Source organism: Aphelocoma coerulescens, chromosome 15 (genome assembly GCF_041296385.1).
Source record: "Aphelocoma coerulescens isolate FSJ_1873_10779 chromosome 15, UR_Acoe_1.0, whole genome shotgun sequence".
Taxonomy (NCBI): Eukaryota; Metazoa; Chordata; class Aves; order Passeriformes; family Corvidae; genus Aphelocoma; species Aphelocoma coerulescens.
In genome coordinates, this window is record NC_091029.1 from 14,737,892 (window position 1) to 14,764,978 (window position 27,087).

The 27,087-nt window shown below is 53.4% G+C and overlaps 1 protein-coding gene and 1 long non-coding RNA gene across 7 annotated transcripts in view; one reads left to right on the forward strand and one right to left on the reverse strand.

Annotated features, from left to right (window-relative positions):
* TBX5 (T-box transcription factor 5) overlaps positions 1-27,087 on the forward strand; it is a 126,525-nt gene that overhangs the window by 61,957 nt on the left and 37,481 nt on the right. The window contains exons 1-2 of one of the 5 annotated variants that reach the window (XM_069030575.1): positions 22,678-22,689; positions 22,865-22,942. The exons of 1 other annotated variant lie outside the window; for it this stretch is intronic. Coding sequence is in view for 1 of the 4 variants with exons in the window: in XM_069030571.1 (XP_068886672.1) it covers positions 25,376-25,415 (40 nt within the window). In the remaining 3 variants the exon portion in view is untranslated. Of the gene's footprint in view, positions 1-19,924; positions 20,286-22,677; positions 22,690-22,727; positions 22,943-24,803; positions 25,416-27,087 lie in introns of those variants that run through there. 3 more of the 5 variants (XM_069030573.1, XM_069030574.1, XM_069030571.1) reach the window with 3 other exon arrangements.
* Positions 10,525-23,900, reverse strand: LOC138119071 (uncharacterized). Of its 2 annotated transcripts, none has more exons than XR_011155376.1 (3): positions 23,694-23,900; positions 21,597-21,688; positions 10,525-10,797 (listed from the first exon to the last, which is right to left on the reverse strand). It is a non-coding gene; the product is annotated as an uncharacterized lncRNA (long non-coding RNA). The 2 variants fall into 2 exon arrangements; XR_011155377.1 differs by lacking the exon at positions 10,525-10,797 and adding an exon at positions 20,495-21,198.

A 27,087-nucleotide genomic window follows, 5' to 3' on the forward strand; every position in this document is an offset into this window, starting at 1 on the left:
CCTGATCCCGCTGGTGCCCAAGCAAATTCCTGCCTGCCGCTGCTGCCTGCTCCAAGAAAATTGATTTTCTTGGAGCGCGGGGCAATTTTCTCCGTCCTGCTCTTTGCAAGGCTGCTCCGTCCTGCAGAAACCCCGGCTCATTTCCCCAGATAATCTTAATATTCGCCACGAAGCCGAAGGAATGAGCCGGCCCGTTCCTCCTTTGGCTTTAAAGGTTGTTTCAAAGCTTTTATTTGAGCTCAGGGTGGTCGGAGGGCGCTGCCCGCACCCCCCTTTTGGGAAGCCAAAGGGGAAATCAGAAATGCAACATCTTCTCTCCGAGGTGGAGAAAGCCCTGCGAAAACTCTCCAGACACTCAGTCCCGCCCGGGAGCTCTCCCTGGCCAAAGGTTTGTCCCAGCAAGTGCAGTGCGAGAGAGATTCGTGACTTGAATTAGGTAGAGAGGAAAAGAGAAACGTTTTCTGTGCGGGAAACAGGGAATTCGCCTCCTTTTCTAAAGGGGACGAAAAAAGAAAAAGTTGTAGGTTTGGGGTCTTTTTTATTTTTTTTTCTCTTGTAATTTCTCTCACGAGCGGCTCTAATTTGGTGGCGATCGCTGGTTTTTAATCCCGAGCCTAACGGGAGCCGGGCTTTGCCCGAGGCCAGGCAGCTCCTTCCCCGCGCAACCCTCTTCTTCCGAGATCGGGGGTGCCTCGCTCATATTCCCTACAAAGCGCTCTATTCCCCCCCAAAACCCCCCAAACTTCCAGTGATTCCCTCTAATTTCCCCCCAAAATATCTCGTTAAAACCAACCCAGCCCCACCGTTAAACCTGGGTTTAGGGGGAGTCCCTTCGGACGCAGTTTGGGGCAATTTGTTCCTTTTCTCTCCCCCCTCCCCATCTTTTCAGAGTAAATCTTTTTCTCTCCCGTCAGAACCCTCCTGAATTTCCCCCCCCCCCCCCCCTCCCGCTTTTGGTGTAATTTAAATCCGCCCTCCAGCCCGAACAATAGGAGCCGTAAACCCAGACTCTAAGAAAGTTGTCGGCGGGGACGGAGGAACCGCAAACACATTTTTCCCCCCAACCATACAATGTGGAAACTCTTAAAGGGCGCTATCTGTAGACATCTTGCAATCACTGGTCTTCCTTGTCATCTGAAGGAGAAAGGGGAAAATATATTGAGTGAAGACACACTTTAAAATTACTTATACATTTTAAACATGCTGGCTGAGGGAACTGCCTGATAAACTCTTGCCCAGATTTCCTTTTTCTCGGGGAAATTATTTCAAGTTGTTACACAAATATCTCCCGCCCCTCTCCTTTCCCCCCGCTCCTTCCCCGGGTTTAATTCGAACGAAAACAAGTTCCTGCAGCCCCAAAACCCAGCTCGGGCGTGGGGCAACGGCAGGGCCGCTCCTGCAGCCCCGCGTGGGTGCAAACACCCACCTCAGCTGGGGTTAGAAAAGGGGAAAAAGCCGAGAAGAGCGATTGAAATTGGTTAAAATGCTCAATAACAAGCCGGCGCAGCGCCTGGTGTTGCAGCCAGGTGGGAGCTGAGCTGTGCTTGCTTTCCCCTGAGCCAAAACCCCCCAAAAGCAGTCGGGACAGCAAATTATTTCTCCGCTAACGAATTTGCGAGCCCGGCTCGCTGTGCCTGCCCAGGGCCGCAGCCAAGCGCACGTTGCCGCCTGTAAAGGCGCCAGCTCCAGAGGCGGGGGTTTGGCCCTGGAATAAACTCTGCGACTTTCCCACCGTGCGGCCGCGCTCCTTGGCTTTGGAAACGGGACTGAGCCGGACGGGAGAGCGCTGGGAAAAGGAAGCGAAGCTCTGGCAATTTATTTTTTCCTCTTTTATTTGTTTTTAAATTTTTCTTTTCGTTTCTCTGGGGTAACCATTTTTTTTTTTTCCTCGCTTTTTAATAAAAACGGGGAAAGACCCGGAGTTCGGTAGGGGATGCGCTGCCTGGTCAGGGATATCCCTTGGTGGGGACGGGAAAACGGGGCGGTCGGGGGATGGAGGAAGGATCCGGCCCCGACCCGGGAGAGCATCGGGGGTGGGGGGTGACCCAAAGGAAGGACGGGCTGGTCACACGTCCGGGGAACGGAGGGGCTGCGTGGATGAAGATTTGGGTTCGCTCCGGTTCTAAACCCACGAGGCAGGATCGGGTCCTTCTTCTGCAGCGGGATCTCCAACCTCCCTCTTCCCCCCCCGCCCCTCACTTCCAGCATCTTCAAACAGCGTCCGTCGCACAACCTGAGGGTAACGGGCCGGGGGGGGATGGGCCTTTCTTCTTTTTTGGTTTTTTTTTCCCCTTAAGTCTCTTTCAAGCTGAATTTATGTTTGTGTGATGAAATGCCCCTCTGTGTTTAACATTCCCAATGATCATTTGTTTCCTTAGCTCCATTACTCCTTTATGAGAGCGCCTTTCGCCCGGGCATGTTTAATCATAACCACTTACGCAATATTTTCTTTGGGATAGATTCACTCAGCCTTATTACATATCAATTATTTCCTTACAACTTCGTCCCACACCAGCTGCTTTGTTATCTGGGCCTGCCACCCCTTCACCCCCCCGGCGTGTGCTGGGAAGGGAGGGAGACGTTTGTTTTTCCTGGGATAAAATACTGCTAATAATAATGCAGATTGAGTGGAAGGAGCAGGGGAAGCGGGGGGTGAAGCCGGGCCGGGGATGCTCCGCGGGGCTGCGTGTCCCTGTCCCAGGCAGCACCGCTGCGGGTCGGGGTCCCCGAGGTCCCCTTCCCCACCCCAGGGCCTCCCTCCCCTCAGAGGGTCTCCCCGTTTCTCCACGCTTTTGCGCCTCATTTTGGAGCTGCTCCGCTGTGTTTGCGCCTCCCAGGCTTGGTGCTGGCTCAGAGCAGAGATTTCTGCTTCACAGTCCCCGGGGGAGTTCTCCCCACCCAGCCTCCGCCGGCTCCTCCGGCAGCCACCCATCTGGAAAGGACATTTCCAATCGATTCGAGCCCCTCCCGCCCGGACTTGAGTCCGAAATCATTTCAGTGCAAGTTTTATCGGCATTTTACGTCGTAAACACGCTGCCGGATTTGGCTTCTCCCTTGCTCCTCTCTCCGATGCCGGTTTTCCTGGGCTACCCCGACACGGGCTTCGCTCGCCGCACCCCAGGGCGCTGCACGGGGACGGCCCGGGCGCTCCCGGCCCCCGGGGCGGGTGGGGGGAGCTTTTCTCCTCGTCCAGCTGGCAAAGACAGGAGGGAACAATCCCTGGCAGGCAGGGAGAGCCGGGCCCGTGAGATCCCGCGGTGCTCCCTTCTCACCTTCTGCTTTCTACCCTTCCAGCCCTGGGACTCGGGTGACAGAGTTTCATTTCCCGTTTGGGGAACGCGGCACAGGACAAATTTATTTTCCTCTTTTTTTTTTTTTTTTTTTTTTTTTTTTTTTGCGTTTTTTTCTTCTTTTATTAATTTTTGTTCTCCCTGATGCCGAAGAACCCGAGATCCTTTGGTTAAATCATGTCTTTATAGGGGAAATATATACATCCATTTATGTGGGCTGTAAAGCTGCGCTGGGGAAGGGAGAGCGACCTCCTGCCGTCCCGGGTCCTGCGTGACCGTCGCTCGCTGGGACAGGGACTCTGAACGGGGACACCCAGATTTGGAGGGTGTCAGGAGTCCCGGCAAGACACACTTGGGAGTTGGGGGGGGTTAGCGCTGGATTTCCTGGCTCTGGCGAGCTGCTCTCTCCATCATCTTTACGCGCACACACAGATATGTGAACAGATGACTTGGCACCGGCGAAAAACACTTAAAATAATGCCTCTGCCTCTGGCCAGGCCTGTGTAAATATCTCACTCTCCCACATGCCCGCCTGGCTTTTCCTGATGCTGCGTTACTTGATCACAAATACATAATTTGCACGAGTGTGTGTATACACAGAGCCGCTTTGATCTCGGCGCAGAAATGCCCCCCTTCGCCTTCGCAGGGGCTGCAGCCCCGAGAACAAAAGCGGAGAATAAAAATGCTCAAATAACACATTTTCAAATGGGAAGCGTGTGTCGGCTTCCTTGAGTGGTTCTGGCACTTGGAAAGGGGTGGTGGGGGGGGGGGGGAAGAGACTTTATTGAACATATAAATTTAAACTTAGTTACCGCTAACAGTTGCCTTATAAAAGGGGTCCATATAACCCACATCCATTTTTTTCCTGGAGTCCTCAGGCGCGTTTCCCAGCGCAGCCGATCTCTTGGCAGCGCCGGGCTGCGAGGAGCGGGGCTGGCTGCGGGCTTTCGCAGGGGGAGATGTTTATTTTGCAGTCATTGTTGGCTCCCTCCCCTGGATTATTTTACTGCTGCAGATTTAAGCCCTTCTACTTATTTCTTGATTCTCTGGCAGCGCTCTCTGCGAGCTGCTCCCAGCTCTGCGCTTTCTCCCTTTGCTGCGTCTCGGGGTGGTGAAATTACAGGGTACGAGGGAAATGTGTAAATTATAGGGTTTATTAAAATGTAGGCGAGCGTGGCTCTCTAGGCGAAACAGATGCAGGATGGCTCGAAGTCAGGCAGCCTGACAAACTGCAGAGCAGCGGGGCAGGGGAATCATTAGAGGGATATTTCCCGCAGGGAGGGAGGAAGCGGCCCCGGGGTGCCGGGGGGAGGCTCTCCCTCCAGGAGCCCCCTAAAACCAGGACAGATTCCCCCGGGAAACAGCGAGGAGGTTGATTCCAGTAAACTGGATGAGGCCTCTGAGTGTTCAGCCCCTAAATGCCGCATCCCATCTCTCCCAGTCCCGGGAAGTGCGAGGGGCTTCCCCCCTTCCCTCCCCACCCGGCCACAGAGCCGGCCTCGGAGGTGATGATTTATTTAGGCTAAAGCGTAATTCTCAGTTTATAGTTTGGCTTCTCCAATATTAACCTCAACTGCTTTTATGTGAATCTCAGGGATGATGAAGGGACTTTCTGCGGCAGGCGAGAGCTCTCAGAAGGACCTTGAGGTTTGGGCACTGAAACTCCCTTTTCCCTCTTTCCCTCGCTACAGGGAAGAGCAAACTGGCAAGAAACAGGGCTGGGATGTGGATACAGAGTGGGGAACGGAGAAAAAAGCCCTGGATGAGGTGGTTTGGTGCTGCCCTGGCTCACAGCCTGCAGCAGGGGCTCATCCTGGCACACGGGGGTGGAGAGAGCAGGCTGAGATCACAGCGGGAGGGTGAGGGATCACGGCAGGAGCCTCTCCAGCTTCCCCTGAGGTCAGGTGGAGGATGGATGTCTTCTCCTCGGCAGGGCAGAGACGCGTCCTGCACCTCTCAGGAGCTGTTGTCACCCTGCCAGAGGAAGGACAAACATCCAGCGGTCCCTTCTCCTGTCAGCGGGGGACCTGCTGGGAAGAGATCCCGTCAAGGGAATCCTGGGGGTGTTCTCCCACCGCTCTTGTTTCGACACGTCGTGCAGCTGACGAAGCCTTTATTTACCCGCGTGTTTTCTGTTTGTTTTGGAGGGTGTCGGAGCAGCCCAAAGCAGTCAGGGAGGTTAACAAAGGAAAAAGCCTTATTTACTGATCCCCTCGCAGCCTCCATCCGAGGTAGCTAAAACACCGTCATAAAAAGAGTGATTAGGAGGGTACCGAAGTGTCCATTCAACTCTTGTCTTCACGAGATTGGTTTGGGGATCTCAGCCAGCCTGGCTGTTTTACCGCAGCGGGGCCGTCAGCCTCTCCTGCTCCCGGGCTGTGAAACGGGGAGGAAGGCTGCCCACACCACCCTCCCCTGTAAAACCAAGCCTTGCTTGGTTTTACAGCGCTGGTTATCAGTCCCGGCTCTCAATTTATGTCTCAATTTATGTCCTGCAAACTCATCCAGAAGCTCTGCTGTCATTTTTCCTCCCTCCCTCCCTTTTTTTTTTTTTGGATTTGTTTTTTGTTTGTTTCCAGCCACTGCGTTAATTTAAGAGGAACACGTGGACTAGGAAATGATCCTCAGGCAGCTTTGGGAGCAGCCCTCTGTGAATGGAAGCTGAGACAGGTCTGGGTAGGAGAGACTGGAAGAGCAGCTGGATTTTACATAAGGATGTGGAAGAGCTCCGGCTGAATAGTGGGAACGGGGAAAGAGGCCGTGTCAGCAGGGAGCAGGAGGAGAAACCTCCTCCGTGAGCTCCGTTCCTCCTCTGGGGAAGTCCTTGCTTGGACAGATGCAGGAATTGGTGAGGGGTTTCTTCTCCCATTCAGTGGATTTCCGTGGCTGAAATGCCTTTGAAAGACAAGCAGGTTTGCAAATAAAGGACTGTCAAAATCAGCTCTTCAGTTCAGCTTTGCCTCCTCTCGGAAAGAGGGATGGCAGTCAAAAGAGGCTGGTTGCTGAACGGAAAAGTGCCTGATGTGATGTGGGGAGAGCTTATGCACTCAGCAGTTGTGTTCTCAGTGCAAAGAGGGGGCTTTTGTGCTGCTCGATATTTCAGCAAAAGCTGAAGAGGAAATGAAGCAAACCCGCCTGCGTTTCCAGAGGGAATTCTGCAGTGTGCGGGCTGGAAACATCTCCCTCTTTTCCCTTGGACTCCGTGGCTATTTTTATGTTACCTTGGATCATGATCCTGAGTTCTTGGATTGCTTCTTCTGGGGTGCTATTCTTTCTAAAAACAGAAAGAAAATTCTATTCCTAGCAGTATTTTCTTTCTATTTTTGACCATTGGCTTCTGATTTTTAGTGACAGAGGAGGTTTCTATTGAGCCAATTAGGTCACATTTTCTCCTTTGCTGAGGGGAAGGAGACCTTTGCATAAATGCCTGTACTTTGCCTCCGTGCTTATCTCAACCACACATAACTCTCCCAGTGCTCCACTGATTTGTGAGCCACTCACTCCTCGGTGGGGAGGACCAGGTCCATGTGTTTGGAAACACCAGGACAGCTGGGCAGGCAGGAGCTATCAAGTGTGAGGGTGATTAACTGGATGGAGGCCTCCAGGCTGGAGCAGCACGAGTGCAGGGCTGTGAGGATGGAAGAAGACAAGTGTCAAGTGCTGGCTCTCAGCTGTGCGTGGAGCTCGTGTTATTCCATGATCTAATGCCCGGTCACCCCCTCGCGCTCGGCTTCGATGTCCCCCAGCTCGTGAACTAAACAAAGCAAAGGTGCCAGCTGAAGTCTCCAGTTAAAATTGTCCTGTGAGAGCCTTAACTGCACTCGTGCAGGGAATCTTCCTGACTGATGGCAAGGGTGCAAAAGGCAGGTTGTGTGCGGGAGGCAGAGATAAAACAGGATTTATCCAGAGGGAGGGAGATCCTGCCTTGCTACCGAGCAGCTCTGAGCTGCTGCTGCTGAACTCAAGTGCCTTGGACTGTTGCCTGTGCTCTCTGCTTCCCCGGCTGCTCCTTCTGCTGCAGAAGGATGCATCAGGCTCTGGCTGTTTCCACTCCTGGCCCATCCACGTCACGCTCCAGAAGAAGAAAAAGGTCCCATAACTCATGGGTGGTTTCTCTCTTCTCTCACCTGCCTTTCAAGATGCTGCATTGTGACCACGGCGTTCGCTTTTGCTGCGGTGGTCCGTGGGTTCAGGGTGTCTCAGCCCCAAATCTGTTGCCACAACAGTTTTTTGCTTCCATGGCTCCTGCCTGGTTGAGGTGGGCCTGGAGGGATGTGAGATTTGCCATCCCAGAGCAAAACCAGTGCGGCCACTGACACAAACTGGGCACCGGTGTGAGTGCCACACCAGTTTGTGTATTCACCACATATTTTATCCCTAAAAATGCCTCAGCCTGTTGCAGTGATCCTGATCTCTGTGGAAATGAGCAATGCATCTCTCTCCTGTCTGCTGCTGTGCCTCCAGCTCCTCTCGCAGCCACTTTGGGACCCGACATCCATTTCAGATCCAAAGACAGAAAAGACTGAAGGATTTTATTGTGTGATACACGAAGGACGAATTGAGAATTCCCAGCCAAGGATCAGCAGAGGTGAAAATGAAGCAAAACTGAAGCAGAGGAGGGATTGATTCTGGTGGGATATCAGTGACAGTGGAACTGGCTTTTCCATCTGAAAGGAAGAGCAAGGATGTGGGAAGGGAAGAGGTCTACGAGTCCACTGTGGGAGAGCAGAGGCTGAAAGGAGGCCCCAGCATGAATTCTTCCCTTCCCACTAACTTGGAGCGTTTTCTCTATCCTGTACAGAACGTGATACTCTCTCAGGAGTGACCCTGCTGACCTCCCGCCTCCTGATAGGATGGCGAGTAAGTGAGTGCAAAATAAATGGCACCAAATAGACCTTTTCAAAGAGAAGGAGGGAAATAAATCAGGTTATTCTGGTGCGGCATTGACAGCATGTCAAAACAACTCCCCAAAGCGTGAAACTTGGCTGGGGAATGGTAATTCCACTGCCATGATCCTCACATGCCAGATGTATGGCTTATCATCGTGTCTGTCTGCCTGTCTACCTGGCTGCCTACCTGCTGGTCCTGCAGCATCCAGTCTGGGAGCACACATGAGCTATTTCTGACCTTCTCGCCCACTCTGGAGCAGAAAGTGGGGTCTGAATGGGCGAGGATTGCTCAGGGAGGAAGGTCTGTTAGAATGTAATAGCTGGGGACTCAGTGTGGCAAAATGATCTGCTGGGCAACGCCATTTTAGGTGGGAGGTGGGTGGATATATTTTATTTCTGTTTTATTTACAGAAGCCCTGCGGTCTTGCTGAGACCCATCGGGCAGGTGGGTGCTAGCAAACCCTGATGGGTGCTGCACACTCAGCCTGGTGAATTATTGTACTGTCCAGGCTTGGATTATCCAGACCACCTTTCCAGCTTTCCAGAGAGCAGTGACAAACAGATCTAGACCTCATCCTGCCAAAAAAACCCCCCACGTTGCTTTGTGTTCTGTGGAGACCCAGCCTTCACCCCGCACCCAGAAAATCACCGCTCACCAATTCCACCGGGAAACTGGGACACGAAACCCAAACGTGAGGAAGCCCTCACAGGGCTCTCAGCATTGGCCTGTGCTGGTCAGGAAGAGCTGATGAACGAGGTGGAAGAGACCAGGCCAGAGGGCTCCACTCCCTCTCCTCTGTGGTTCTCCGGACACGCATCCCTGGATTTGCCTTGTACAGGAGCCTTTGAGAGGGAAGGCAGTTGTGGATTTCATGCCTGTGAGCTTCACGGTCACCCCAGCAGGAGCAGAATAAAGAAGGCTTAGAAATGCTGCTGAAGTTAGTTAGTATATTGGAACATTCCTGGAGATTTCTGTAAGTCCAGAAAAACTGCAGAAAATTATCCTCCCCAGGAATTTCCAGGGCTAAAGGCTGAGCTCACTTCCAGTAGTGCAGCTGCTGTAAATTTCTACTAATTAGCAGAAGGCTGAGTAATGTGGGGAGTAGTTAATGTTTTGGCATTTGTGTGCTTGTTTGTTTTTCTCTTTGGAGGACTGGGGGAATGGATCTGTGCTGCACATTGGGTCTGGTAGCAGGGGGGCGTTTCTGGTGCCAGGTTTGGAGCAGATTTCTGGCTGTGCAGAGCCTGTTTGAGCTCAGGACATGGCCAAGATCTCGAGCACGCACCCTTGGATCCCAAGCAGACCCAGGAGCAATCCTGTCTGAAATCCATTGGGAATTTTGTGTTTCTGGAGGTGATCTTGAAGCTGTAGCTTCTCTAGGTGGGGGATTGCAGGGGTCTGAAGGAGCTTTAAACAAAATTGCTGCTGCTGGTGAGATGTAAATGAGACACGACCACCAGAAGGACTCGGATCAGGCAGATATGAGCTTTGGAACGGTGCCTCATCCGTAAGGTATCCCTGATCCACAGGTATTGGTTTTGCCTGGGCTGAAATTTGGTGATTTAGAACTGAGCTGTGCAGGATTCTCTGTTACAGAAGTAGATAAAAGCCCTTCCTTCTGACTTCAGGTGAGCCTGGAGTAACCAGTGTGGTCTGGGGGTGGAGGAGTGAAGAGGGAAGGGTCCTGCACGACAGGAGCAGAGCCCAGGTTCCGTAATTTCCCAGTCCCAGGACTTCCACCTTGTTTATGATCCCAATACGCCCCATCACCTCGGTTTATAAGCATCACACCTCAAATGAGAGCAAGGGGAGATGTCCCACCTGACCCTGCTGGGGGTGTAATTCCTGCCCGCTGGATGTCAGAGCCCTGCTACCGCAAGACCAGGGAGGGCTGGCAGAGCCTGGGAAGGGACCACCTGCCTCATGGAGCACAGGCTCTCCCAATTACAGGTGACCATGGAAGAGCTGCTTAATCCAAAGGGGTCCCCAGCACATCCAGCGCATGCTGCAGGCTGTAAAACACTTCCCGACACCCTATAACAAATTTAAGACCCTCAGTACAAAAGACCAAAAGCCACAAAACCCTGAACACGCAGGAGAGATCAAGGGCATTGCCAGTGTCCTGGGTCCCAGCAGTAGCAGGGAAATTGTTAGGTGAAAATGTCCAGACGATCTTAGGAAGTGGACCATGGCCCACCCTACAGAGGAAAAGCGAGAAAACCCCACCAGCCCCTGCCAAATCTGACCCGAGGGGAAATTCTTTCCTGAATACAGGCCAAAAACCCAAAGTAATTGCATATGTACTCTTTAAAAATGGATTTTATTTAGGAGAAACACATTGTCATCATCATCCTGTAAACTGCGCCAAATGCGTGCCGAGGACTTTCCGTGGAAGGAGAAATGGGAAGGCTGCGGAGCTTTGCAGAGACGCTGGGATGAGTGAGGTGCCTCCATCCCACGCAGCCTGGCTGGTGCTAGAGGGGGAGCCCCCCGGAACACCCCGGATTTCTCAGGAAATGAGGCTTGACTTCCCTGGAGCTGCTTTTTTTTTTTCTTGCAGGAGTCCTCAGCCAGCTGTGGTGCATTGGGTCGATGGCTTAGAACCAATGTCCGGCTTCTGAAAGAGAGACAAAGCTTTGTGGAGGGTTTCCTGGCCTGAGGAACCTTGCTCAGGGCTGGAGCATCCATCGTGGCTGGTTGAGCGTAAGCAGCCACTCTGTGCCTCCCAGGAAGTTCTCTCTGATGCACAGGGCTTGTCAAAGCCCCAAGCACCACTTCAGCCTGACTAACGAGACCGAAGGACTTGTTCTTGAGAAAAATTTGCTCCTGTTCCCTGCAGTCCCAACCCCGTTTCTCTCTTTCCCATCTCTGTTCCCTCTGATTGCGCTCTCTGCTCGCGGTTCAGGCAGCAGTCGCTCAGAGCTGGCTCAGGCTGCGCTTTACCCGTGTCTGTGGAAGCAGATGGGTTTAGAGCAGTTGCCAGAAAGACTTATCCAAATTCGAGCTTCCAGCCAGCTCTGTGCTCTGGATAGAATTAAGAGGGGCTGGGAGGGAACAAATGGAGGTGGTTTTGCTCTCTTCCCAGCCTCTTGCAGAGCTGTGTGATGCTGAAGTCCCTTATTTTCATAGAGGGTGAGCCCACCATGACATCTCATAGTGCTTGTCCTACCCAAAAGGCATCCCAAGACACATCAGGCTACTCTGTCATTTTACAGATGGGTTCACAATTGTTCAAAAAATGTGTCAAAATCACATGGATGCGATGGAATTTTCTGTCAGAGACCCTGAAATTCTGCCTTTCCTAGGAAAGGAATCGGGGCTCACGTGACTAGATACTGATTTGGGAAACTCTGGAAGTGTGGGACGTGCTGCTGGCCCTGAGAGCACCTGTGTAATAAGGATCCTCGTGCAGTAGGGACTGCACAGGCACCCCTGATCCATTCGGGAATCCACTGACGGGGATGAGCAGCAGCTCTTTCTCCCAGGTCTCCCCACACTGTCAGAAATGTGGGAATTTTTATCCCACTGAAGAGGAAGTGGACACCAAATCTCCGTGATGTTTTCTCACGATTGTGTCGTGGCGCTGGTGACGCGTGCAAGGAGCTGATGGTTCCAGTAGGTGAAGCTGTGGAAAAAAATTTGGGGCGGGATGATCCTGGCTGGAGACTTCCTTAGGGTGAGGTCTGGGCCCTGCAGCCGAGGTGTTTGTCACGGGTAGATCTGTCCCTCCTGCCCCATCCCAGTGACCTTGGGCTCTGCTCTGGCTGAGCTGAGGAGCCTCTCTGGCCACGGGAGGCGTCTCACAGGCAGCGGGGCAGTGCCTGCGCTCTGGAATCCAATCTCCACTGAAACCTGGAGGCAGGAAAGCTTTGGCAGAGGGAGGGCTGTGACCAGCACGGTGCTCCCAGTGTCCCTGGCTGTCCAGCAGTGGTATCCAAGGCGGGGTGGCTCAAGCAGCTTCACAGTTCTGCCTGGCCCCGAATCTGCTCTGGCTGGATGTCCCCAGTCTGAATTCCCTCTCAGGAAGCTCAGGCTGATTTCTGAGCATGCTGAGCTCTCTGGCAGCTTGGTTTTGATGGGAGCCTTGCTGCAGGCTCCCTTCTTGTGCCTGGAGAGAGCCAGGAGGAACGTCAGCAGATGCCACAGAGCCAGCTCTCTCTGGGGATTCCCACACGAGATTCCCTCACTCACCCAGTAGCTGCAGAAAATACCCCAACCAGATCTGGTGCCAGCTCACCTGGTAAAGCTCAAGAGCCAAGTGTTGTTGACAGAGTGTTGGCATCTATTTCTTTTTAACAGGAGGATTTAGTTTCTATATATTTGGGAAGAGCAGGTTAAAAGCACCAGTCAGTGTTCAGTTAAAGCGTGCACAGAAGAAACAAAAATATCCCGTGTTGGGCTTCGTGGAGAGACGGGGAGATTGCAGCATTTCCATTAAAAATGATGTTTAAAGGGAAGGTGAGCTTGAAACTTTGACAGAACCATGTCCATCCCCTTTGGAGCCTGCTCCTGCAGAGCCAGGGTAGCACAGATTTCCCTGCTGATGATCCCCGGCTGATTTTTGTGTCCCTTTTGAGTGTGGGGAAGGTTCACTGAAGAGAAAAAGATTTTTCTCTTGAAGATTTTTTTCCTGAAATATCCCTATCAAAATCAGCTCCTACAGACAAAGAACTCTCCTGCTGGAGATCTTGTTTAGGAATAACAACTGATGTGCTCCTCTTTCTCCCTTCTGTGATGGGAAAATGGTGTTAAAGGGTGTGCTCGGGTGCCATGCAGTGTCTGAAGATGACTTGGGCCATTTGGACTTTAACAAAGCTCAGTTCCTGCATTTTTCAGCACCTGCTGAGCCTCAGGGCCGGCTCTGGAGACGTTGTCTGGGCTGTGAGACCCAAGTCCCCATGGTGAGACTGGGATTTGGCCTTTTCCCATGGGGCTGGGCCTTGCTAAGCTGCTCCTTCCAAACCCACTCAAGGGAAATCAGACCCAAAAAGTCATGGAAAGGAAAAAGGCGTGAGAAGAAAGACAAAGAAACAAAAAAAAACCAAAAAATCACAGAAAAGCCCTCCAACCCCTCACCTCCCTTCCTCCTCTGCCTGGATTGGAGTGGACGGATTTGGGGGGGAGATCTGTTTTCAGTCAGTGCTCTGGTGGGGCAGAGCTGGGTCCATCCCCACGGGCCCTGCACCCCCAGCGCCAGGGGCTGGGCTGGGCAGAGCCCTGGGCAGGCACCAATAACCCTGGGCAAGGTTCACTCTGCTCTGGCCAGAACCGGCCTCGCCGAGCCCCGAGCCCGAGCCAGTTGTAGGGGTCAGGCTAATGCTGACACTGGGGCCTTTGATTGTGTTTGATTCATGTCCGTACACTGCTGGTAGGTCAGATGGGCTGTTAATCCCAGAGTCCCTTCCCCCTTCCACAGGGGAGGAAAAAAAAGGAAAATGAGAAAGAAGTTTAGTGGGCGACTTCCCGGCTCACTTCAAGGCTTGTGGTGCCAGCTGGCTGCAAGCTCTGGGTGCTCAGAAATGCATTTCTTCCTCCTCATTTTGGTTTTTTGGGAAGTTTTTGTCGGGGTTTTTGGTCTTTTTTTTTAGTAGTCTGGTGACTAAAATGCATTAGAAGGAAAAAATTCTCCCAGCTGATGTATGGAGCAGAGTCTGGTGGTGAGGTGGTTGTAGCCTGTTCCAGGGGGAGCTGGGCTGCCGGGGAAGCTGTGGCAGGAGGGAGCTCTCTCTGCTTTGCCGTTTGCATTTAACCCCGGGAATTACATTTCCATCTAATCTTGGCAGCTGGAGGTTGGAGGAGGAAGGTTTGGTGCATAACCGAGCATCACCACCCATTTTCTATCCATACAGAGCTTCGGTCTGCTTGCGTGTGCCTCTGGATGTGATAGGGTTTGGTTCTTTCCCAGCTGATAAAGTGTATTTGGTGTCGCTAAAAGACTGCATGGTCAGAGCGTGGGTGTCTGAGCCGGGACGCGCGGGGTGGCCAGCGGGACGAGCCACCCTGGGCGGGCAGGCCCTAGGGAAGGATGGGCCCTGCTCTTCCTTGGGATGCGGCACTTCCCCGGCTTCCCCAGCGCCTGCGGGTGAGTGGGAGCGAGGAGAAATCATCGCCGTGGATTCGGGGAAGGGAAGAGGCCGGGAAGCACAGCCGAGGGGGTCCCGGGGGCGCGACACCCCCGTTGGAGGCTGAAAATAGCGTCAGCCGGGCCCTGGGCTGGGGAAGGCTGCTGTGGGCAAATGACCAATTAGGGAATCTTTGTCAGATTCGGGAAAGCCGAGATAAGTCCCTTTTATCAGCCTATAAAAATACCACTTTCACTTATCTGGAGCTACCTACGCCGCCCAGCTGCGGGAGCCGGGAGGGGGGAGCGGAGCCGCTCCGCAGACAGAGGAGGAGTTTCGGATGGGCTTGACAGCCGGGGGGGGGGGGGGTTGGAAAACCTTTTTCTGCTGGAAAACGAGCCCTCTCCGCCCACCTCTCTTCCCCCCGGAGCCCACCAGCTCTCCTGGCCGCAGTCCGCCCGGGTGGGGAATCCAAATTTTCCCTTTTCCTCTTATTTTCCACCCTTTTTTCCCCGGCGTGATGCCGCGGGGGGGCTCGGCCAGGTGGCAGAGAAGCCGAAGAGTTATTGGGGCAACGCCGGGTGGGGAAGGGGCACCTCGGGCACGGAGGAACCCACAGGCTGCTGGGCGGGCTGGAGCTGGCTCCACTCCCACTTGTGCGCGGATATTCCCGTATTTACACGGAAATCCTCAGATCCACGGGGATTCATCCCGCCCCCGAGGCCGTGGGCGGACACGCGCGCGGGGCTGGGTGTTTTGCGGACACCCCAAAATCTCCTTCTGCATCCGTGCTTGTGCCTCTGAAGGCATCTCAGCCCGGATACCCACACGCAAACAGAGGATCAAGACGTGGAGAGAGTGCTAACATGAATTCCTACTGTGGGAAAACATGCTGCACTTTGATTATTTTTTCTGTGGTTTCCAGGCTGTTTGGGCTGTAGGAAAACGAGCAGATAGAGCGTGGAGGGGGGAAAAGAAACCCATCAGGCAACCCAGCTCACAGCGCTGCTTTCTAGGTTTTTTTTGAGAGGGTGCTGGGGAAGACAAAAATGCGGGGAAAATATGGTTTTCGTTAAAAAACACGCCAAGCAGCTTCTCTGGGCTGGAAAGAGGGCAGAGAGGCAGCTGCTCCCCTCTCGCCCTTCATCCCCCCAGGTCCAGGCCCACAGGACTCTCTCCTGCTATTATTTTTTTAGGGCAGAACAAGCAAATCCGGCTGGCACAAAGTGCGAGCCTTGGCTGGCGCGGGGCGCAGTCGCCTCTCTTGGGGCTCGGGCAGGCAGAACTTGGCGCTGGAGTTTTTCTGGAGCCGTTCCTCTTTCGAGGAATAAACACGCGGATGGAGAGGAGCGGGACGCTGCCAGCAGCGCTGCCACGGGGAGTGGGGAGACCCTCGGAGCGGGTCGGGGAAGGGGCCCGGTACCTCTCGCACAGATTTGCTGGAAGGGCTTCCAAATTCTTTTCCAAATATAGCCCCGGGGCGGCCGCCCGGCTCGCAGCTCCTCCGTGTGCCCTTCACGCAGCCCAGGGGGACAAGCGCAGGCGGGAGGAAACAGGGACAGGGTGATTCCCATGGGAAACACGCGTAAAGCTGCGGGGCCGATCCCCATCGCTCCCCGTTTCCCCTGGACTCCAAGCAGGGTTATTTTGGGGGGAGCGAAGGGGTTCTTTTGGTCCCTTCTGCCCTGCTGTCACCTGCGGTCCCTTCCCCGAGGAAGGCACCGTCCCCCCTGCAGCAATGAGGGCCGAGGATTTCTTTTCCTACCCTCACCCAAACCTGGGGATTCCCACCCCAGACGCCCCGGCAGGAAGGTGTCTGTGGGGAGAACGCCGGCGTGCCCAGAAGTGCGCTCAGCTCCCGAGGGGGGGACACGCAGCTTTTGGGAGAGACACCCCCCTCCCCCCTTCCCCCTCAGAATTCCCGTGCTGGAGCGAAACCTGGGCTGGGGGAAGGAGGCAGAGGCTGGGGGGCATCTGGGGTGAGGGGACCCCTCCCCGCCAGGCCTGGGAGCCTTCAAAGATCATTTTCCCAGCGATAAATGGGATTTCCACCCGCACCCCCCGTCCCACACCCCCTGTTTCCACTATAAAAGGCTCCGCTCGGGATATTTCTCCCCCATCACGTTTTTATAGCGAGATCAAGGACAGACTTGGTGCGGGGCTTTGGGATTTTTTTCTGTAGTTTTTAAAATTAAAAAAATTTTTTTTCCAAATGCTGTTCGGGCTAAAGCTCGGAGAAATTTGCGGTTCTCCCGCCGCAATTAAGAGGGAGAGGGAGCGCAATCTTGATTGCTTCTGCTCGTTCTGCTCGCTTCGGAGGTGGGGAAGGGGAGGGGGAGACGGGACGACGGGCGGGAATTGATTTTAGATTTTTCTTTTATGTCGGGTCTGGTTTCTGGTGATTAAATTTCTCTCTTCTGCGGACTGAACCTCGGGATAACTGATTAATAACATGCCACTTGGCGCCAACACGGGGTCTCGAGGCCTTTAATCGGCAAGATGCACAAGAGAACAGAGAGAAACACAGAGCAGGACAAAACTCCACCGACTATTCCAGCCTGCTGCTCTCTGCCTCGGCGGAGTTTCTTTTCCTCCCCCCCTCATCTTTTCAGTATTTCCTGCTAAACTCGTAAACTTTATTTGATTTACAGCTATTTCATGAACCTGCTTAAACTAACATGTGTTCCGTCTTGTCCGACTGAATCATAAAAACAATCTTGGATCCAAACGAGATTTTTTTTTTTTTAAGGAAGAAACGAGTTATTAATGACAGAAAATAGACATTGTCTTGAACGGCGGCTCCCGGGGCCCCCGGAGTGGGGAGGTTGGTGGCTCCCGTGCCCGCAGCCTGGGCGGGGGGACGCGGGCTCGGCTCCGCAGGTCCCACCCGGGCTCCGAGGGAGCTTTTTTGCTCAGAGATTCCAGTGCTCTTTACCCCTCAAAAGAGTTTTTCGTTGGAAATGAACCATTTTCAACCCAAAATGAGCTGGCAAAGGCATTCACCTGCCGGGGCAGCCTGGCAGACACACACGGGGCAGGTAACCACCCCTGGCTGCGCCCCAGAAATCCCGGGCAGGAACGAAACGAGCTCCTAAACTTTCTCCAAAGGGTGAAAGCAGGAATTTTTGTGCCCACAACCACAGGACAGAGAAGCACGTATCCAATGTGAAACGATGATACGCGTGGAACAGGTACAAATCCATAGGATCGTGTGGATGGAGGCACACGTGGGCTCATAAAAAAATCAGGGTTAGCACCCCGAGTACCGGCACCACCCAGATATTCAGCCCCGACCCCCACCTCTGTTGGTGTGGAAAAGCTCTGCAGGGAAGATACCTGCTACCGTCAGAATTAAATCCCTGACACTTCAGGAAGCCGGATACGGCATCCCACTGCTCCCAAATACCGCTGTGCTTCCCCCACACACCCTCGGGGCTCTGCCCCTTCAAAACCCATTTCTCGTCAGCACTCGGGTAGCTCAGGGCCCTGAAGTTACAGTTTGGGACCTCATCCAGCCCTGGAACAGGAGAGAAAATGCTCTTTTTTTTCCTTTCCTATTCCTCCTGTGAATATTTTTTGGTATTTAACGTTTTCTGAAGACGTGCACACACACAAAAATCTCAAGAAGTGTTATTGGGGTAATCTGTATTTTTCCCTCGTGGATAAAAGTGGGTTTTAGCACGCCCGTGACACCCTTCCAAAGCCGGGTTAACGCAGTTCCCGTGCCGCGGGCCCACAGCTCCCGTCCCCTGCTCCCGAAACTTGTGGATGGCCAGGAATACAAAGGATAATATGGTTGTAACAGAGCGGCCGGGCTGCGCTGTGGCTCGGCCGGGGCGAGAAAAGGGGGGAGAAACGGAAAAAGGGGAAGAAAGGAGGCGAGACGGCTTGGAAAGGAGGAAAGAGGGGGAAAAATGAGTTGGAGAGAAAGGGAGGAAGAAATGAGGGAACTGTGGGGATGGCCGGGGTGTATCCCCGCCCGGGGATCCAGCGGGAGGGCGAGGGAAGGGAAGGGAAGGGAAGGGAAGGGAAGGGAAGGGAAGGGAAGGGAAGGGAAGGGAAGGGAAGGGAAGGGAAGGGAAGGGAAGGGAAGGGAAGGGAAGGGAAGGGAAGGGAAGGGAAGGGAAGGGAAGGGAAGGGAAGGGAAGGGAAGGGAAGGGAAGGGAAGGGAAGGGAAGGGAAGGGAGAACATTTACAGGTGTTGCTTGTGAGGCCTTTTATCAGTGCCTGAGCCCAAACCTTCGGGATCGGGCTCCTTCTGCCCCCCCGCCTCCCCTTCAAGGTCATGGCAAGATCGCTCTCGGAGAGGCGCGAGGCGCTGAGGACTTTTCCCCTCTCTTGCCCCCATTAGTTTCTTCCCAGGCAGAGAGCGAAGGTCTTATCTGCTTTTATTTTCTCCTTGGGGCCGAGATAAGGCCCTGATGGACACCCTGTTTGGGAAGAGCAGTTTAGCCCGGCATTGATAACGCGCTGGGAGCATCGGGCACCGATCGGGAATGGAAGGGGGATCCCATGGGCACCAAAACATCACCCGCTGATAATGGGGGGAAAGAGGAATGAGCCGAATTCCCTCTTTTCCTGGGCAGAATTTTTCCTTGGGGAAAAATTGGGGAGGGGGTCGCGCCCTGTCTCCCTGGAGTCGCCTCCCCGAGAGATGCCTTTTTGGAGGGAGACAGGGAGAAGAGAATGGATCCCTTTTGCTCCAGGGGTGTTTCTAGATTAATTTTGGGATCCTCTTGCTCTGCTTGGCATCCAGGAGGAAAAGGGATCTTCACCCCACGCGTGGGAGGTGCGGAAGGGCAGCGCCGTGCCCGCGCCACGCCAAGCCCTGCCTCTGCCCGGCTCCTTATTTTTCATTTTCGTCACTATTTTAAAGCCCGCAGTTCGCCTGGGAAATTAATGGGCTGCAGGGAGGGGAAAGGGTTTTAATTGCAAACTTTTTTTTTTTTTTTTTCCTTAAAGTAGCCAGAAGGGCGGGAAAAAAAAAAATCCAAACCACTTGAAACCACAATCTTTAAAAGAAAAATGCTATTCACCTGTAATTAAAAAAAACCCTCGACCCAGGTATCTACCCCCGAAGGCTTGTCTAAAGCAACTCTGCAGCACTAAATGCAGGACTTTGTAATGGAAATAATGACACGAGAGAACCGTATTGGCGGGACTTCCATACAAATATTTTGTCGATATCAGCTCTCCGGTCAATGCAGTCTGTCCCTGCCCCCAGGATTGCGAGAAAATTTAAAAAGAAGGAAATAACTGGGGGAAAAAAACCCAACACAGAAAAAAGCCCTAACAAGTGAATGGACAAAAAATGCTTCCAGAGAGGAGGATCATTTTAAACACTTGTTTGCTCCCAGGTGTGTTTTTCGCCAGAGCGAAAAGCGGCCAACAAAAGGGAAATAAAAGCAAAGAGAGAACTGGTCGGAGAGGGGAAGTAAATTATCTAAAAATGGAAAGGAAAAATAATAATCCCTGCTAGGAGGGAGCTGATTCTCTCTGAAAATATGGAAAGGAGAAAAAAAGAGCGTTGGGAGGCCAAAAGCGCCGAGGCATCCGCGCTGCCCCGTCCTTGGGCGGGGTGGCTGCCGAGGAGCGGCGAGAGGAGTGAATGCAAAAGCCTCTTCGATTTGGTTAAGCCGACCCAAAAAGTGATTTTAAAGGGGTGTGGAGGGCGGGCGGGGGGAGTGAGTTCATGCTCGGCACTATTTCTTACTGCTGACACCTCGACCCCGCTGCGAGCCAGCACCCCGGCCGTCCCCTCCCTCCACCTCTCCCGGGGAAATCCCGCAAGGAGAAACCTCCAGGGCGAGGGACACCCTGCAGAGGGGGGCAGAGGGGCCGTGCGGGGCTCCGGGATGCGGGGCCCTAAAGCCGGGGCTCCCCGCGGCCCGAGGCGCCGGGGCCGGGCGGTGGGGCCGGGGCTGCTCGGGCCGGATCCTGCGCTCCCGGAGCCGGCGGGGAGGAGCTGAAAAACCGGGATCGAGCCTGGCAGGGCTGCACAGAGCTCGGGGGGGCCCAGCCACGCACCCGCCACCCCACGGAGGTAAGTGCTCCACAGTGCTTGGGGCCGTGGCTGCTGGAGAGTGCGTGGGGGGATTTCTATTTCTATAGAATAAATATAAATATAAATATAAATATAAATATAAATATAAATATAAATATAAATATAAATATAAATATATAAATAAATCTATATATATATAGGGAGAGTGTGGTACATAGGCGGTGCATCCACGCTGATCCACTCGCCCGCCTTCTGCGGGTGCGCAGATTTGCGCCCACTCCCACTGAGATGTGCCGTGGGTGGGGGCTGATTAAGGCTGGTGTGCACCCAAAAATCCGCCTTTAAACCCCGGGTAAGACGTAAATATCCATAGAAACCCTATGGCGGGTGGGGCAGGGGTGGCCCAAGCTGGCAGAAACGCTGCTGTGCAAGTGTTTGTGAAAATCTCATCACCTGCACATCCACGCACACGCGGTTTTTGTGGCGTGCCTGCGGATATTTACGTGTACGAACAGCCACGTTTATTCACGTGTATCTCTCGGATCTCGGCACTCGTGCGGTTCCACCGCACGTTTAGTCTAAAGATATAAAATAAATGATATTTAGGAGACACGGGATGTGAAATTTGCTTAAAGGCTTGAGCGCAGAGGCACCGTGCGTGGGGCGTGTGCGAGCGGGGTGTCCGCACTCACGGATGCACATCCGTGCTTAAATATCCTTATTTACGGACATACCCCTCTGCCTTCCTGCGTGTGCTCCCTCTCTCACCCCGCGTGTCTCCCCGCTCCCGGGTGGGTCCCGCATTCCCCCGCAGCAGCGGGATCCAGGCTGTTGCAGGAGGCCGAGAGCGAGCGGTCCCCGGGCGGGCAGTGGGAAGCGATTCCCGTCCTTCGGCTGTAGAGGCCTCAAGGGCTCCGGGGGGACCTCAGGGGACACCAGGAGATGATGCCGGCTGCGGGGGAGAGGATTTTATTTCCCCTTTTGGGTGAGGCCCTACCCTGCTCTGGCAGCAGCAGCACCTTTGGGCGGTCGGTGCCAGCTGCAGAATCCTCCTCGGGGATTTTTTTCCCTCCTCTCGGCTTTTTCCCCTCCATCCCGGACATTTGGGAGGACTCTGAGCTGAGGAGCGCGGCCAGATCCGGCAAATGGGGAGCATCAGGGCAAGGGGGGGCTTTTCCTCCCTGACCTCCTTACTTTCATTTTTTTCCGCCATCCTTGCCGGTGCTTTTCCTACGGGCCTGGCTTTCCCGGGCGCCTGCAGAGCTCAGCCCGGGGAAGGGCAGGCAGGGCTTGCCGGGGTGCGGGGGATGCTGCCCGAGCCGGGCTGAGGTGCCCGCTGGGAACACTCACCTTGGCAGCCTCCAGCTCCCGCACCATCTTCTCGCTCTCCCTCAGGTGTTGCTCTTTATTTCCTCGCTCCCCATTTCTTCTCCTCTCTTTTTCTGTTGGACGAAAAAAACGCTTTAGTATCTTTTTTTCTCTCTCTGTGTGTGTGTGTATATTTTCTTTACTTTTTTCTTTTTTCAACTTTTTTTTTTGGGGGGGGGGAGGTGTGAAATCTTCCTGCTGCGACCGCGAGTGCATCCCAAAATCCCTCCTGATTGAGGGAGAGCTGGGACACGGGGCAGCGCCAGCGGCATCTCCGCAGTCACTGGCTGCACTTGGAGGGATCTGGAGGGTTTTGATTTTTTTTTTCCCTTGTCAATCTAATTTGGCAAATAATCGCCTGGATTTATTACTTATTTTTTCCCCTTTCTCTTTCTTTTCCCTATGTTTTTTAAAATTTAATCAGAGCAAATAATTGGCTCCTGAAGCACGCTTGAATCCGTGCAAATAACCAGGTTATCATTTGCTATATATAGCCCAGCGTGCTGGCTTCCAGAGGCGCCTGAGCATTCACTGGACAAGTTTCCTGGTCGCCCTGACAGCATTATTTGTTTAGAAAGAGAAATTAGGCTGAATAATGCCAATCCCGTTGGATTAATTTAACCCTCTGGTGAAGTGGGAGCTCTGCTCCTGCTTTCCCCCTCTTCTGCTCCAAGGATCACTGGGTTTCCCTGAAGTTTCCAGCCCTCTCGGGTGATACACGCTCGTCTGTGATATAAACCCCTCACAGCCGCATATGTAAGTCTGCCTTGTGAATATATGTATTTATATATACATCCATCATACACAGGCAGCACACACCCAAGCCACGGTGTATTTTGCACTTCACTGAGTGGTTTTCTTTTGGGGGAAAAAAAATAAATAAAGGCAGGAATCTCCCTGATAGAGCTTTAAAAAGAGGAGAATAATACAAATTAACCTTCCATTACTGCTGCAGTCAACCATGACAGAACAGGCCAGTTGCGTGGCTGGTGACGTCTCCGTGTCCTATAGGAGCAAAGCTCGTGAGATAGCAGCTATCGCCTTGAACTCTCTTTATTTTATCGGAGTATGGCTGGTAATAAACAGTAATATTTAATTTGTCGGAGACCACAAACCGGCTTCGAGCTGGAAGGCTCCTCGCCCTGCCATTCCAGCCCTGGGGGAGCCTGGATTTGCCGTCCTTTTTTCCCCAGCTGCTTTTTTTTTTCTCTTTCCCTCCTTGTCCACTCCTCCCCCCCCCCAACCTGCAGACGGAAATAAATTCGATTTATTTGCATCGTTTTCAACTTGTCTTCAAGGTGTTTGAGAGCTAGTTTGGCACTGGAGAGGTGAGTGCTTTTCTAGGCAGCGGCCGTGCTCGGGTTCGCTCTTCTGAACTTCAGGGATTTTCACTTTTGCCTTTCTTTCCGCCGAGGGGAGGGAAGCTCGTGCTCTCTCTCGCTTGCAGCTGCGAGAAACCTTTCTCCTCGTTGCTTTTGCTTCTTTTTAAGGAAAAACCCCCTCTCCTTTGGGGGATGAGCATTTGGGGGATGCTCGCAGCACACGTGCGGCGCGGGGCCGGCCGCACTCACCGCGTGCTTCCGCGGCTTCCCCGCACCGCCGCGCCCGCCTGCTTAATTCCCTTTTTCCCACTTTTCCCCCCAAATTTGCACCGTTCGGAGCACAGCCCAGGCCAGGGGAAGGGCTCTGCGGAGCCGCCGCTGCCCGCTCGCCCCAGGCCGGGGCTGGGGCCGCTCCTGCGGCCGCCGCCTTCCCCGCGGGGGAACGAGCGCCCGCTTTGCTGCGTCGTTTATTTGTGTTTGGAAGGGCTCCACCACTCCTTTCCCCTCGAAAAATAATGAAATATGGGACAAGCTTCGCTCTGTTTGTTTAAGTAGCATTCTCTGGCTTATTCTCTGCGGCTACAAGTGCAGTTATTTTATTATTCTTATTTGCAACCGTTTACTGTTGGCTGTTTCTCCTCAAGTAGCTGTTGGGACTGGCGCGCACATGGAGAGGGTTTGGGAGATGCCAAACTACACCCACAGACGCACCCCCCTCCCCAAGAGCCGCTCGCCCCCAGACTTTCCCCTTCCTCACCTCAAACTTTCAGAGGGCTCCGGTGTTATCGCGCCCTGCGAGAGCTGGGAGCGAGGGTGGATTTGTTGAAAACTTCCTCGAAACGCAAAAAAAAAAAAAAAAAAATTGATGGAGAGGCAGCAAAGAGTGAGGGATTCTTTTTTTTTTTTTTTTTTTTTGGATGGGTGGGGGGACGGGACAGAGCGGCGAGCAGAGGGTGGGGGCAGCAGCAGCAGGAGGAGGAGGAGGAGGGTGGGCAGAGCAGATCTGAACCATGCCATTTATTCCGAGTCTTATCAAAAATCCGCCTCGCCAATCTGGTTCTCTTCAGGCTGCAGAATGCGACAGGGAGGCTGTTTACCCTGCGCTGACCTATTCAACTTTACCCTCCCAATAATACATTAAAAAAAAAAAAAGAGGGAGCGAAGGAAGATGCAGATAAACCCCCAGCCCCGCTCCTCGCTGACGGGTTGATTATTTGAGCTCCGGGGGGCTGCGGCCCTCGGCCGTGGCAGCGCGGCGAGGGGTGAGGAAGAGGATGGGAAAGGGCAGGGGAAGGAGCCTGGACGCGGCCACAAGCGGGGACAGGGGCCACAGCCCCGCGCACACCCCGGGGCCACCTTCGCTGGGTCTCGGTCCTACTCCGCCGCGGTTTTTTTTTGGGGGGAGGGGGGTTGTACCCGTTAGGGAAAGCTATTTTGGGGGAACACCCCCCAATAAAAGGCCTCTGTGAGCACCAGCAAATTTAGAGCTGGGTTTAAATCCACACCTCTGGGCTGCCTTTGAGGGCGGGAGGGGGGAACTGGGGGTGGTACGAGGTTAGCGGAGCCAGCGATTTATTGGGGGGGGGGGGGGCAGGATATTCCCAGACGCTGAATTTTCTCTTTGGTTGGGAGAGATGGATGGAGGAGGGAGGGAGGGAAGGAGGGAGGGAGCGGGGAAGGAGGTAAAGGAGAGGGGGAGGGTTGCTGGGGAGTTTGATGATTGTCTTTGTGCCTTGTTCTTGTTTGCCGGCCAGAAAAATAGGCTGGAAAAGGAGGTTTGGGGGGGAGGGGGGCGGGAGGGAGGGCTGTGGGAGAGGGAGTCTCTTCGGAGCAGGATCCCAGCTGGTTGGGCAGCGGGTCCCGGCACTTGGCGAACGGAGCTGGACGAGCCCACGTCACCTCCGCGCTCCGCTCGGCTCCTCCGCGCTCCGCGCCCGGCTCCGCGCAGCCACAGCGGCAGCGCCGCGACCCTGCCCGGAGGAGCGGGGGTTACCAGCCGGCCGAAACTTTTTTCCTTCTTCTTTTTTTATCCCAAGAGGGTGCTGTTTTCTTTTTCCGCTCTCTCGCTCTCTTTTTATTTTATTTTTTTTATTACTATTTTAAATTTTTAAATTATTTTTAGGTGGGCAGCAGCAAGAGCGGGCTGGGGAGAACTGCATCAGATCAGGCTGAGAAAAGGGTGGGGGTGGGGGCTTTATCTTGGTCTCAGGATCCTTTCTAGTGCGTCTGACAACCTGGAAGTGTTTGGAGAGAGCAGGGGAGAGAGAGAGAGAGAGAGAGAGAGAGAAGCAGGCTTGCGTTGGATAGAATTTTTTCTTCCAGGCTGGGTTTTCACATGCTGATCCGCAAATAAATAAATAAAAGGAAATATGCACACGAGAAGCCTGATCCCATTGTAATTTCCATTGCAAACGGGGGAAATAGACCCACACATTATTTATGTGGAGATGCATTGAGTGCATGGAATTCAACAAGCAAGGTAACGGCTCTTCCATTGCCATGTCTGTCCGTCGGGGTCTGTCCTCTGTGTGTGCGGGTGCGTGAGCGAGGCAGAGCGAGAGCGGCTGCCCGGGGGCATCGGGAGCCACAAATCGCCGCTGCCGAGGAGCTGCGAGGCCTCGGGAGCCGCGGGGAGCAGGGGAAGGAGAGGGGGCTGCTCTCTCCGTGGGGCTGGGGGGGCCCGGGGCGAGGCCGGAACAAAAGCAGAGGGTGCTGATTTTATTTTTTTTTTTTTTTCATTTCCCCCCTTGTGTTTTTTCCTCCCGCAAACCCACTTGGCGCTACTTTAGCAAAGCGAGATGCATTTTTCATCCAGCCACCGCGGCCTGGTTCTGTCAAGCTCCATTTCTTCTCAGAAGCTCTTTTAAGGGGAAAAAAAAAAAATTAGAAGCCACGGATCGCCAAATGCTCTCAGTTGTGGGGTTCTTTTTTTGTCGTCACACCCTCTGTTTTTAAAATTATGATTATTTTTATATCTGCTTAATTATGTCTGGGCGCGGAGAGCATCGGGGAGGCTTCGCTGGGCTGGGCTGCGCTGCCATGGCTGGGTCTCTCTTTGTTTTAATAAACACGCTTTAGGGGTTGTTATTTCTATTTTCCCTCTCTCTACCCCCTAACCTTGCCAGCTCTGGGGGAGTCACAGCTCCAAGCTGGAGGGAAATCGATTAAAAAATGCAGAAGCGGCGCTTCCCGAGGAAAAAAAAAACCCAAACAAACAAGACACCAAACAGCCCGGGGAAAAAAAAAAAAAAAAAAAAAAAAAAAAAAAGAAGGAGGAGGAGGAGGGGAAGAGAAAAGCCTTAAAAGGTCCCTGGAGCTGCGGCTCTGCCCCCGCGGGCTGGGCCCGGGCCCGGGGCAGCGGCTCCCGCAGCGCCCCGCGCACTTTCCGCGCTCGCAGCGCTTTCGCTTCGCCCGTGGGTCTCTGGCTGGTGTGCGCTGGGAAAAGAGTCTTTGGGAAGGGAGGGAAGGAGGCAGGGATTGGGCACGGGCCGTGTCCGGGCACGAGCTGCAGCTCCAGAGGTGCGGACCTGGAGTCCCTTCGCTTTTTGTCCTTTTAAATCACAGATCCGTGCGTGTGTGGGTTACCCACCACTAGCGGGGAAGAGCATTTTCTCCCCCCTCCTTCCCACTCCCAAATTTCCTTCGCTTTTAAAGGAGAATTGCCTTTTTTTCGCGCTCTCTGCTTGATTTTTAACAGCTTTCAAATATCGTTGCAGGGCGAAGAACTCATTTAAAAACATTCTCATGTATTTATACCCAATATTGCCTCCATATGGTTGGCCTTTCAAAACTGAATCCCCTTCTCTGAAACATGCAAGAAATATATTTTTTTAAGCTCTTAAAACTCGGAGCTCCTTAAGAACAATAAAAACCTAGCAGATAATTCAATTGCTTTTATCTTTTTGGGTTTTTTTTTTTTTTGTGTTGTTATGAAACTTTTACCGTTCCTGATAGAGCCTTTAAAGCTAACTCAAAATACAGCTTTTAAAACTCTCTGCGGTTACTCGCATCAGATATAAACCATGTATTTTTTAAAGCTCGTTTTCTCTGCTGGTGCAGTTTTATCCCAAATGTTGTGGCTTAGTTCACTCCAGCCCCAATTCCACTCCCCGTTCACCAGCCCGAGTCCTCGTTACCTTGCACAGTGTTTG